Source organism: Rhinichthys klamathensis, unplaced genomic scaffold (assembly GCF_029890125.1).
Source record: "Rhinichthys klamathensis goyatoka isolate OS25496 unplaced genomic scaffold, OSU_Roscu_1.1 h1tg000253l_1, whole genome shotgun sequence".
Classification (NCBI taxonomy): domain Eukaryota; kingdom Metazoa; phylum Chordata; class Actinopteri; order Cypriniformes; family Leuciscidae; genus Rhinichthys; species Rhinichthys klamathensis.
Window position 1 is genome coordinate 166061 of NW_026606775.1, and position 12884 is coordinate 178944.

General features: G+C 39.5%; 3 protein-coding genes across 5 annotated transcripts in view; 2 read left to right on the forward strand and 1 right to left on the reverse strand.

The window, feature by feature from the left end:
• LOC130101164 (gastrula zinc finger protein XlCGF7.1-like) overlaps positions 1-9676 on the forward strand; it is a 30268-nt gene extending 20592 nt beyond the window's left edge. Inside the window, exon 4 of the mRNA XM_056266751.1 lies at positions 9621-9676. Coding sequence (XP_056122726.1) covers positions 9621-9676 — 56 coding nt within the window. The remainder of the gene's footprint in view (positions 1-9620) is intronic.
• Positions 1-11327, forward strand: part of LOC130101127 (zinc finger protein 501-like) — a 47833-nt gene extending 36506 nt beyond the window's left edge. For 2 of the 3 annotated variants that reach the window (XM_056266710.1, XM_056266711.1), the window contains exons 2-3: positions 9621-9869; positions 10177-11327. In XM_056266710.1, the coding sequence (XP_056122685.1) occupies positions 9785-9869; positions 10177-11306 (1215 nt within the window). In that variant the 5' untranslated portion in view covers positions 9621-9784 and the 3' untranslated portion in view covers positions 11307-11327. The remainder of the gene's footprint in view (positions 1-9620; positions 9870-10176) is intronic. The other variant, XM_056266712.1, reaches the window with a different exon arrangement.
• Positions 1-12884, reverse strand: part of LOC130101150 (gastrula zinc finger protein XlCGF7.1-like) — a 260846-nt gene that overhangs the window by 115339 nt on the left and 132623 nt on the right. The gene's annotated exons all lie outside the window — the stretch shown is intronic.

Sequence of the window (12884 nt, forward strand, 5' to 3'; positions counted from 1 at the left end):
GCATTTTAGAACAAAATTACATGTTGTATTACAATAAACAAAACTCATATCAAACTTTTTAGACGGAGCGTCAGTACAACCCACCTCTCTTCAGTCGCATTTACCGCGAACTGAAGGAGAGCAACCGGAACCGGAACATAAAAGTCTTAAAGGAACCACGCACCGTATTTAACAATACTGCAAAATAACCATGTAACCATAGAAATGACATCTCAATTAATAGAAATCAATATTAGAAGAATAAATGAAATTCCAAAATACAAAATAATGAAAGAAATATAACAAATGATAATAAGAAAGGGAGATTTTGAGTGAAATTATTAAATAAATATTACACCCGTTACATGAGTTATAAATAAACCAAAACACAGCGTATAAGGCAGGCCTACTTGCCTCAGGAGTACAGTGGGTGCCATGAGGTGAGAATGTATAATGTAGAGAATAATTACGAAAATGGAGAGAAAATATAAATCGGGCGCATTAAAGGAAAAGAACGAGATAGTTTTTGTGTTTTATTTAACATAAGCTTACTTGGCTCAACAAGTGACACAATATTACATATGCATTCATCAGATATTTTACGTTTTTTTTCTTCTTTTTTAGTACTTCTTGTTTTTTTACGGTTTTAATTTTAAAATGACTTGGTAGCAGAGAGCCCCATGATGAAGCTCCGCCCCAACTGTACTGAGAGTCTAGCTCCGCCCCTGCCCATATTACAAACTACCTGCGAGGTTATTTATTTGGGTAGCATACATATTCTGAATGCCTTCGCCAGAATTCAAATGAGCCATTTTAATCTAGATTAATTCCAAGATTACAGTGAGATTAATCTAGATAAAAAAAAAAAAAAATCTATGCCCACCACTAATTTATATATAAATACAATAACCATACCTGATAAAAAAGTTTTATGTACTATGTTGATATCATTTTGGACACAAGAGGGAAGTATAGCCCTATGTATGATTTTTTTGTTTTGTTTAACCAAATAGCACTAAATAGCCTGTTTTAAACTTTTTCATACAACTTGAATTGAAAAAATAGAATAAAATGAGTTTAGTTCTAATATTTGTATAATTTTCATATAAAAATAAATGGTGTATAATTACATTTTTAGAAGATATGAGCGTTAAAGTATTCCGGCACCGTGCCGGATCTCCGGCGTGCGGCCGTGAGGGAATTTTTTTTTTTTTCGCATGCGATTCATTTTTGTCCAGCTAACGTGTTAAAATATTTAAGCAATTAACCCAGCATCCGTTCTTTCTGTCATTCTTCTTTAGCTAGGGTTATGATCACGCTCTTATTCACGCAAATGCTTTAAACCAACTCATGCGCGACAAGACAAAAGAGAACGCGCTTTCAGTGAATGTCCTCCTGACTCGCGCGCGCGCGCACACACACACACACACACGCACAGAAAGACGCGCGCCAGTGTCGAGTTCTCTTTCGCGCTTGAACGAACAATAACACACACATTTATGCCAAAATGTCAGTTTTGTCGAGTATCCTCACAAGAACAGTCTTAAATGAGTTAAATACAATCTTAAATGGAAGTAAATAGTAGTGAGAGAATGAGATGCCTGAGATCCTGTCAGCAGCGGCAGATCTTAAAGTGACAGGAGCCATTAATTCTGTCGGTCAGTACAGTTAACCTAAAGAACAGAGAAAATTACTAACTGCCCTCGACTAAAGAACGCTTGTAGCTTTGATAAGGATTAATCTATATTTCATTTAAAATGTATGCAGTGCGGACTTTTATAACCTTTTTCAATTTCTGTATGGTACAGAAATGACATTTATTATGGGTTTAAGTGTGGATTGTTTTAAGTACACTTAAATTAAAGGTTTTTATATTTTTTGAAGCCTAATGTTTAAAATTTGGGGGGAAATCATTTTCATCGAGACATCATTTCATTCATAAAAAGACGGCATTAAGATACAGCTGTAATACTTGAAAATAAATGGTGCCATTGAAGATAAGTTCATTATTTTTTTCACTTTAACCCCTGTATGAGACGTTTCCTGATTCTTTTTTTGACATAATCCCTCGCCATAGCAAAACCGTTTGAGGTATTCAATATCCGTTAACAATTTAGCATCTTTAATGTACTTTCATCATTTTGAAAAAGTTTGGTGGGAATAAAATAAACCACTTAAGAGGAGTAAAAATGTAAAGGCTGGTTTTTCAAAACATCCACATTCAGACCAAAATAGCCGACTTCCTGTTTTACAGTCTATGGGCAAAACTGATGAAATGAACGCGGGGAAAAAATCGACCAATCAGAATTTTGGTCGAACCAGAACCTATCCACCAATTAATCGACTAATCGACTAGGACAATACAGCCCTACCTTTTTTAGTCATAAATTAAGTTCCTCGCCACGGCCAAACCGTTCGAGATATCAAAAATCCGCTGGCAATTTATAATCCTCAATGTCTTGACTTCGTGCTGACCGAGTTTGGTTGCAATCCGATCAATTCCCAAGAAGTAAATCGAATTTCAGGGGCATGCGTTTCCAAACAAACCATAATAGCCGACTTCCTGTTGGGCTGTCGTAAAACTTAGAGCACGAAATTTTTTCAACCCAATGAGATATATATGTGTACCGAGTTTCATATTATTACATGCAAGTGTGTTTGATTTATAGACAAGTGTTCGAATCCCAGTCCAGGGGGCGCTGTCGAGCCGCCCTGCCACGCCCGGGTACCAGCTTCAGCCCGGCCCTGATGGCCGCGGGTTCTGACCCGTGTGCAAAGTTTCAAGAGTTTTAGAGCATGTTAAGGGCCCCAAAAGCCCCCGAAACCTTGAACAACAATAATTAAAAGCATTCTCAGCATCCCCCTCCCCCCACAGACACAGAGGTACGCAGAGAGAGGGAGACAGGGACAGAGATTACTCCAAAACATCCACATTCAAACCAAAATATCTGACTTCCTGTTGTTCGGAGCTAATGACTGTAAATTAGAAAGTTGTCCGGCTTGATCCGAACAATATGCCTACCGAGTTTTATGATTGTAGGTAAAACTATGAAACTAACCCTCTCACTTTTGTCAATAGGTGGCGCTACTTAGCCCCTGCACCACGCCTGTTTCTGAAACTTTGCACATGTCTACTGGCTAATAAATGTGACATGTCTGTCGATTTTCATGCAATTTCAAGCATGCTAAGAGTCTCAAAAGCATCCTAAAAGAATTTTAAAGTTTGATAGGTTGCCACGGCAACAGTATCAAAGATATCCAGAATCCATTCACAGGTCTACATCTGCCGTGTATTTACATTATACAGATGAAGTTTGAAGCAAATCGGGTAAAAATTAGAGGGTGATTTCAAAACATTTTGAAAGTGACACACTTCCTGCTGCCAGTTGGTGGCGCCATAACTTTGACTCACAATAGTCACATCCATGTGATCGGCCTCTTACAGCGAACACACTGCTGAAGTTTCATCAAGATCAGTTAATGTATGCTGAAGTTATAACACACTTCCTGTTTCACGTTTCTCGCCATAATTTCGTTTCCTCGCCACGGCCAAACCGTTCGAGATATCAAAAATCCCCTGGCAATTTTTCATCCTCAATGTCTTGACTTCATGCTGACTGAGTTTCGTGGCATTTGTTTGAATTCTCTAGGAGGAGTATTTAAAATTCCATTGCATGCGTTTTCCAAACAACCCTAAATAGCCAACTTCCTGTTGAGCTGGGGTAAAAAGTAAGAGTATGAAGGATATATGAACCGATGAGATCTATATGTGTACTGAGTTTCATATTATTACATGCAAACGTGTTTGATTTATGGACCAAGTTTTCGGACCCTGTTCCAGGGGGCGCTGTCGAGCCCCCCTGCCACGCCAGGGTACCAGCTTCAGCCCGGCCCTGATGGCCGCGGGTTCTGACCTGTGTGCAAAGTTTCAAGAGTTTTCGAGCACGTTAAGGGCCTCAAAAGTGCCCGAATAGTTGTTAGAATTTTTTTTTTTAAAAATTGCCTAAGGAAAACAATAGGGCCTTCGCCCTTTCAGGGCTTGGGCCCTAATAAATAAATAAATAAATAATCCTAAGGAAAACAATAGGGCTCTGCGCCCTTTCAGGGCTTGGGCCCTAATAATAGTAGTCACAATAAACATAGTAACAGTAATCTCCACAATGAATATTAAATTACAATGATTAATACAGTACAATAGGAACAAATGTGCCATTATATGGAAAAGTGCACTGCTAGAAATGATTAAAGCTCCAGTCGGCAAGTCTGGCAGATTGAGTGGATTTAGGAAAATTTTGAATGTTTACAACTCTCATGCCCCTCCCCCACTATCAACGCCGGATACCCTCCCACCCAGTTCATGCTCGTCAGTGTGCGTGTGCACCAGATTTTCAGTGAACGCCAGGGCTCTCAAGTGTCACGCATTGAGCGTGACAGTCACTCATTTCGGTCTTTTGTCATGCTCTCCCGCCACACATTGTATTTCTCACGCAGAAAAACTATTTGTAATATATGTAATATGCCGCAGCGCCCAAAACTCTGGCCGCGCCGCTCTCACTGTGGAACCGGGATGAATCAAGCGCGTTTCCTCTGGTGTTGTTCGTCGAGCTACACAATAGCCAATCAGAAAATAGCACTATTGTATCTGGGTAAGATTTAACGCAACAACCAATGACAAAAATGTATCCAACCCCCCCGTCGGCTGGGTGTCACTCTTACCTGTCTTCAAAACTTGAGAGCCCTGGAACGCGCCCGTCTCATCAGCATCCATCAACACCATGGAGTATTTGGAGGTATGCTGCCCTGGCTAATCTACCGATAGATTGCAATTGCTAACGTCATTTATACTCTAAATGAGCTTACTTGTTTTTCCGCCATCACTCTTCGTTACTCCGCGAACTTCAGGCGTGTGCATGTGATTGTAACGTGCGCGAGGGGTGGCGTGTGCCCGATCTGTGATTGACAGTCAGATCTCACACCCCCCTGCGCTGATTGGACCCGATGAACCGGGAGCTGTGGATTTTTGCAAAACAAATAACAAGCTCCAGGTGGAGTTAGAAGCTCGGGTTTTTTTCTAAAACCACTTTATTTATGTTGTTCTGTCAGATTATAGTGTCGATTTCACTGAATATGATCAAAAAAATGTTGCCGACGGCAGCTTTAATACTGAGCGGTTGAAATTCGACACCTTTGCACGCTGAGGACAGAAATGGAGCCGCTCTGTCTAGCACATTAGTAGTGCGCATGCGCCCAAAGAGTGCTTTAACTCTAGAAGTGAGCGATATATATATATATATATATATATATATATATATATATATATATTAGGGCTGAACGATTAATTGCATTTGCGATAATATCGCGATATGATGAAACGCGATTTTTAAACCGCAAAAGTTGTGATTACACTCGTGACACGGGAGAGAAAAGCAGTCTGCAGATGTAGCATCGACTTGGCACGCATAGGCCTGGCATACAGGAAAGAACAGTTTATGTTTGATTTATGTGATATTATGTTGTAATATATATATAATTAATATATAATGTATAATAATATATTCAGAGAATTTCAGAATCGAGTCTGAGCTTAGTTTTTAAACAGATGCGTGATGACGCTGCGTGTGCTTTACAAACAGCCGTATTCTGCCCCTCTCTCTCTCTCTCTCTCTCTCTCTCTCTCTCTCTCTCTCTCTCTCTCTCTCTCTCTCTCTCTCTCACACACACACACACACACACACACACACACACGCGCGAAACCGCTCGAACCTTACGAAAAATAATCTTTTATAAAGTTCGGAAAGGTTTAAGCGAATTACAAGGACATTCGCAGGCTTTATCGCACTGGTTGCCGCTTTGCTTGATGTTACTCTTGCAGTGCGCGGACTCGGCCGGAATTTTCCTCACAAATCCCCTGCTACTAAGGCATTATTTATGTCTTTTGGAATGTAGTTGGCTTATATATTAAAATATGAAAATTACCGAGAAGGCTGCTTTCAATTTAAAATACTCACGCGCGCTTTGTGAAGAGCGGTCGCGCGGCTGTGAGCGACTCGTTGGTTAATGTACTGGCATCTCAAAATGCTTTTATGACGCAAAATGGATGTAAACACGGTCCGTCATGTCTTAAACCAACAGGATAAACCACATATTATATTTCCAATATTTCAAAATAAATCTGTGCATTAGTGTGAAAGCAGCTTATCGTATCTAAACTGAGAAGACAAATCACTCACAGCTCTTGAATGGAAAACGTTCAGACAGCCTACTTTTAAATACTGAAAGCACTCTTTGTTTATTGCTTGTAATATGTTTTTTTTGTTCCTCTTTATTTACTAGCTTTTATATTTTGAAGTTATATTCGTTTATATAGCCTATTTAAAATTCTTAACATGTTTTTTTTATATAATTATTTTTAAATATACGTATAATTACACAAAAAAAAGTTTTTAACTGTTATTAATAATATTAATTACGAAAAAAAGTAGATCATGAGGTGCCTAAAGATTCCCATCCCTACTATACAATGATTTATTGCTTGTCTTTGTCGAATAATACAGAAGATAAAGAACTTAATAAGTAATCGCATATTAAAGGTGAACTAAGTAACTTTTTTACCTTAACCGAACAGCTTTGGAGTCATTGTAATGTTTATATTACTGATTTCGTGTTGAATGGTGGTCGTCTCGCACCCCCCTGATGCCTGTGAGCCGCAAAACCACCCTTGCAACTTTGGGCCGGCGAGCCAAAACGAATTGCTTTACGGCAAAAAACAGATCTGATCAAATCCTGATAAAATGAGCATCAAACAGAAATAACTCGGCGCCGTATACATGTGGTGTTGGGCGCGCGCATCTCTTAAAGGGGCCATACCTTATTTCCACTCGTTACAGCGTCCATCCTACTGAACAGGTACCGGTGTACAGGGGGAGGGGATCCGGCCGTGAGTGCGAGCCATCTCTGCGTGAAGCCTTGTTTATACTCGACGCGTCCGCACGAGCGCGAGTCTCCGCTGACTGCGCGCGCACCTCTCCATATGGACGAGGCGTTTATACTTGACGCGCTCGCCGTTGTGCTATTCTGTGAAACGACAGGGGGCGACTCGGAGTAATTCTCCTCTAAACCACCAGGAATCAGCAGTGAAGAAGTAGTTTGCCATTTATTAGTAGTTTATTAATTTCTGATTCATATAAAAAGAGTAATAAATGCAGTAGGTTTATTGTACTTTCACTGCATGTAAACTAGTAAACAACTGAAGCCTTATTGAAGAGTGTTTAAACCTTAATTTCATCAGCAGGGCTTACTTCTGCTATTGTAGGCTTATTTTGTAAATGTAAGCAGTTAAGTTACTTTATACAAGTGCAAACTGGGTGCTTAATGTGTTCCTATTCACAAAATGAGAGGCTTTTATGGTCGCCCATCAATGCAAATGTCTCTGTGTATAGAAGGATCATAAACATGGTGGTACAGACATACCAGTTCGGCCAGATTCGGCTCGAAGTCGTTCATCTTCGGATGCGGCGCCGCGCGCGATGTTACAAAAAGTGCCGTGCACACCGCCAGGCGAAATGGGGTCTTGCGCACCCAACGCGCACGACCGCCCACACCGCAATTACGTCATTTTTGCCGCGCGCACTTCGCGCTCTTGCGGACGCGTCGAGTATAAACAAGGCTTGAGTGCTATTCACGACAGTACAAGTACTCCACAGCGACTCTAGGGGTCGCTGTTTGACAAAAAACGGAATTCCTACTGAGTGCTGCTTTAAATCGCAATCGCAATATTGGTTAAAAAAATCGCAATTAGATTATTTTCCAAAATCGTTCAGCCCTTATATATATATATATATATATATATTAAATAAACCATATAATGACTAAAAGGCACATAGATTATGTCTTCTAAATATAACAATAAACAATGCTACTTACTTTACAGGCACGCACACAACTTTAGTAAAGATAAATCGTTACAGTACAGCTTGCATCCGTCCGCTTTCTCGATCAGTCAGACTCAATTCAGTGGGCGGGGATCACTGACTTGCACGTCTTTTCCGCGGCGCTGATTGGCTCGCTGGACGGATGCTGCGACGAATGCGTCAATTTTGTCATATAGTAAAGCAACTAAAACCCTTGAATATAACCCTAATAGTCGCCTTTTTTACACCCATTGTGTAGTGGCACTGTCTCTGCGTATAGACAGTGCCATGTCTATACGCAGATATTTGCTGTGTATTTACCTAGGCTGCTTTAGGGACTGTCTGTATGTACAGTACACAAATATTGTTTTATGTAAAACTTATAGTTATTCACCTGAAGTATTTTATCATGTTCCAAAGTGCGTAGTGCTTTCCTAGTGATCAGTCTGACTTACTCCAGGTGAAATTGACTATACCTCCCTTACTGTACAATTATCAAATATGTTTATGTAATAAACATAAAATTAAAAAGCCTTTATTATCAGATGGCTAATAATTATTTACACATGAATATAAGGCATTTTCATTTCCAGCCTTCATCTACAATTATATATCACTTATAAATTATAAAATACAAAATTTATAGTAGTTATTTAGAGTAATAGAATTTGGATTTGGTAAAATGTTCCTGAAAAAAAAAATACGATCAGAAAATCAATGTGCCTAATAATTTTCTCCTAATATTTCAGCCTTTTATTAAATTAACGCAGTGCTGAGAATTGCATGAACCAATGGTGATGCTGCATATCTGCACGAACCAATCGGAACGCATCCTGAACCGAGCGCACAGCCTGCCAAAGGGGGCGGGGCATGTGCCTATAGACCCCTTTTGCGCCGACGTCACAGTTACGTCACGGCGCTAGCTGGAGGCAAAACAAACGGACAACTGGAGGCGGCCAATACAAACCAGCACATATTCGGCTACATAATAAGGAGCTTAAATTATTATTATTATTATTATTATTAAATGTCATCTTGTTGTGTTGTTGGGTGCAAGAATCAATGAAAAATGAATATGCTGTATCTGGATTTTTTATTTCTAGAAAATATTCACCTCATTAACATTAAACCGTAATGTCACTCTTTACATTGTCGTCTTTTCGGCGCTGGCTCGGCAGAACTGCGGATCGTACACACACAAGTCTTGTACATGACCATTCAGCACATAGTTATAGGCATCTAAAGATTTATATGCCCTCAGTTTCTCTTTACGCTCGGTTTCTCTATTAGGTAACGTTAGGTGTAGAAGTCAGGCCACTCAACCGGAGGAAGCGTTAACGTTAATCCTGTCAGATCGTCCATCCATTGACAGCGTGTACAGTACAGGTCGGCCAATCTGGTTCCGTCTGTTAAAATTAACTTTTGCAAATAACAATCGCGGTCCTGGACACTGAGTGACCTTGCACATTAAGATAAAATCGAATTTTCTCCAGTCATTGTTAAAAAACAAGCTAACAAAACTTGCAAACTAACGTTAGTGAAGCGGCCAGAGGGATCGTTCTGCCTCCACCTAAGCTCCGCCCACAGAAAAAAACGTCACCATGTTTACCAACTGAAAAGGGGTCTATATAAGCAGCTCGTCTCGCCATAGAATAGGGTGGGGAAATGGATCATATGTGTTTTTAAAGTAATCCTGTATAAATTATTTTAAAAATCTTTTGTTTTTTCCAGATCTGGTCCTGTGGGCGTCAGTATCACACAGTGATCACAGTTCACACCTGCAGTGAAGCCCCTCCCACAACAATTCACCAATAAATACTGTGAATATTCCCATCATCCTACAAGAGAAGGACAAACTCCAGGAGTAGCAGCTGAAATCTGTGTGACTGTTAAAGATGGAGTTTATTAAAGAGGAGATTGAAGACATGAGTGATCCAGAACCATCCAGAATAAAACATGAAGATACTGAGGAACAAATAGGTTGGTGTCCATTCTTGATTCTTCATTGTTGATGCTTTGGTGGCTGTGAAATAAGCAGTATATTGATGATAAATGATGTAGAAATGTATCTAATTGATCCTAACCTTGTATATAGCAATGTGTCAAATAGATTTTTATTATTCAAATTAATGAGATTGATATAACAAACCTTCGACATCAAAGATCTGCTACTTTATTCTCACACAGACAGAAACCTATTCTCTTGTTGTCTGCTTGTGTTCACTTGAATTTTCCTAGAAATGATCCTCCTTAAACTGATTATAACTACTTAATATGTTCATTTTAGATCAGATGGAAATAACAGAGCTAAGAGAAGAACTGAATGAAGTAAAGAAACACTGTGACTTCAAAACTCAAGGAACAAAAGTCAGAAAGCTGCACTCCTGCTCACAGTGTGGAAAGAGTTTCAGACAAAAAGGAAGCCTTAACACACACATGAGAATTCACACTGGAGAGAAACCGTATCCATGCACTCAGTGTGAGAAGAGTTTCATATTTTCATCCTTACTCAAACTTCATCTGCGCATTCACTCTGGAGAAAAACCATTTAACTGTGATCAGTGTGGTAAAGAGTTTATTTCGTCATCACATCTAAAATCACACCTGAAAGTTCATTCAGATGAGAAGCCTTATGTGTGTTCTCTCTGTGGAAAGAGTTTTTCAAGACGTAACAGTTTTAAACTGCACCAGAAAACACACGATGAAGTGAAAGATCATGTCTGTTTTTACTGTGGGAAGAGCTTTACTACAGCTGCCTATCTGAAACAGCACCAAAGAATTCATACTGGAGAAAAACCTTACAAGTGCTCCTACTGTGACAAGAGATTCACTCATTATGGACACCTGAAATCACACGAGCGAGTTCATACTGGAGAGAAGCCGTACTACTGTACTGAGTGTGAGAAAAGTTTCAGAGATTCAACAGGTTTGAGACAACATCTGCGAATTCATTCTGGAGAAAAACCATTTAACTGTGATCAGTGTGGTAAATATTTTATTTCATCATCAAAGCTAAAGAGACACCTGAAAGTTCATTCAGGTGAGAAGCCTTATGTGTGTTCTCTCTGTGCAAAGAGTTTTTCAAGACTGAACTGTTTAAAACTGCACCAGAAAACACATGATGAAGTGAGAGATCATGTGTGTTGTGACTGTGGGAAGAGCTTTACTAGAGCTGAATATCTGAAACAGCACCAAAGAATTCATACTGGAGAAAAACCTTACAAGTGCTCATATTGTGACAAGAGTTTCACTCAGTCTGCACACCTGAAATCACACGAGCGAATTCATACTGGAGAAAAGCCGTACGACTGTACTCAGTGTGGAGAGAGTTTCAGACATTTATCAAACATTCAAACTCACATGAAAAACTGTTGCAAGCGATCAACAGTCAATTCTATATCAAATACATGCAGGTAAATTTTGCTAGATAAAATATTGAGATTGTCAATATTTTTTTTTTTTTTTATATGAATGGAAGACTACAAATATTTAAGAGGTGAAGCTTCAAAAGTGTAAATATAATTGTTTTTATTTTATTTTTTTTGTCCTGTTGTGGCAAAAATTCATCTCAAACAAACATCACTGCGTAAGAGACACTCATAGTCAAATTATATAAAATAGAAGTATTTATTCTTGCAAGAATAGGAGCAGTCTAATACACAGTTTTTACCCTGTGCAGAAGAGTGACACCCCCCCAGACAGACTGAACTAGCTTTTATCTTAGTTTCAAGGCCTTCTTCCCCCCAGAGCCTTCCTCCCAGTAGTTTTCCATAGACGTCACTAGTTGGCCCACTAAGCTCCCCTGCACCAAATGACCTTCTGACATCTAGGTCAGAGGTCCTTGTTCGTCTATTCTCTGGAGTGTCTCCCTCTTCTGCCTCCCCAGGTACATAAACAGAATCTTCTCTCACTACAAGTGAGAGACACACATGTGACATTCTTTGAATCATCTATATTTTACTAAAGATCAATGAATATCATTAAAATTGCCACCACAGTTCAATACCTTGAGCGAATCTTGTTAGGGGTTGGAGGGTGGTTTTGGGCTGGGTATGGGGAGGAGAAGAGAAACTGGCATCAGAATAAGTAACATTTTAATGTGCCTATGTATATTCAATTATGATGTAATCGGCCTATTTTTTCCTCTCCAATGTGTAAACAATGATTGTAAGAAAATAAATAAATAATTGATCACACACAAAAAAAAAGTGTAAATATTAGTGCTGTCAAACGATTAAAATATTTAATCACGATTAATCGCATTAATGTCATAGTTAACTCGCGATTAATCGCACATTTTTATCTATACTAAATGTCTCTTGATTTCTTTTTGTCTCATTATTTTTCTCATTTTAATGCTCTTATCAACATGGAAAAGTGGATCGGCTTGCTTTGTGCAAATGTTTTTTTATTGAAAACAACATTGGCATATACTGTGTTCAATTTCACACTAACATTCTCACTTTGAGCAAATCTCTTACACAATGTCCATCAATAAAAGGGTGAAAGAAATACTGACGAGGTCCTGATATTGACGAGGAGCGGAGAATTCGCATCAGCTGTGTGTGTGTGTGTGTGTGCTTGGCCATCATCAAGTGGTGTTTCAGACTGGACGTGCTGCGATGACGATATCATAGCTCAGTTCACAACGACAAAACACACAGATCCCTTTGGTCTCGTCAATGGAACCATTTGGCAACTTTTTAAAAGTAAACTTTCCATTCAGAATCTTATTGGCATCCATTTCGGCGTCTCGCGCTCGTCATCCACTCAAAACGTAACGTTAACCTACTATTTGGCCAGCTCGCAAGCCCAAACAAGTGTGTGCGACGTGCCTGTTGTTTTGTTTCCGGTCTAGCTAGATCCGCTTGCGCTTTGGTCGACGAAGCAACAAAACGTCCTCGCGTGGTGCAAGCCATTGAAATGAATGGGTTTCATAGCGCAGCGCCGCGCATGCCGCGTCCTGTTGCAAAAGCCTAAGTGCTATTCTTCTCT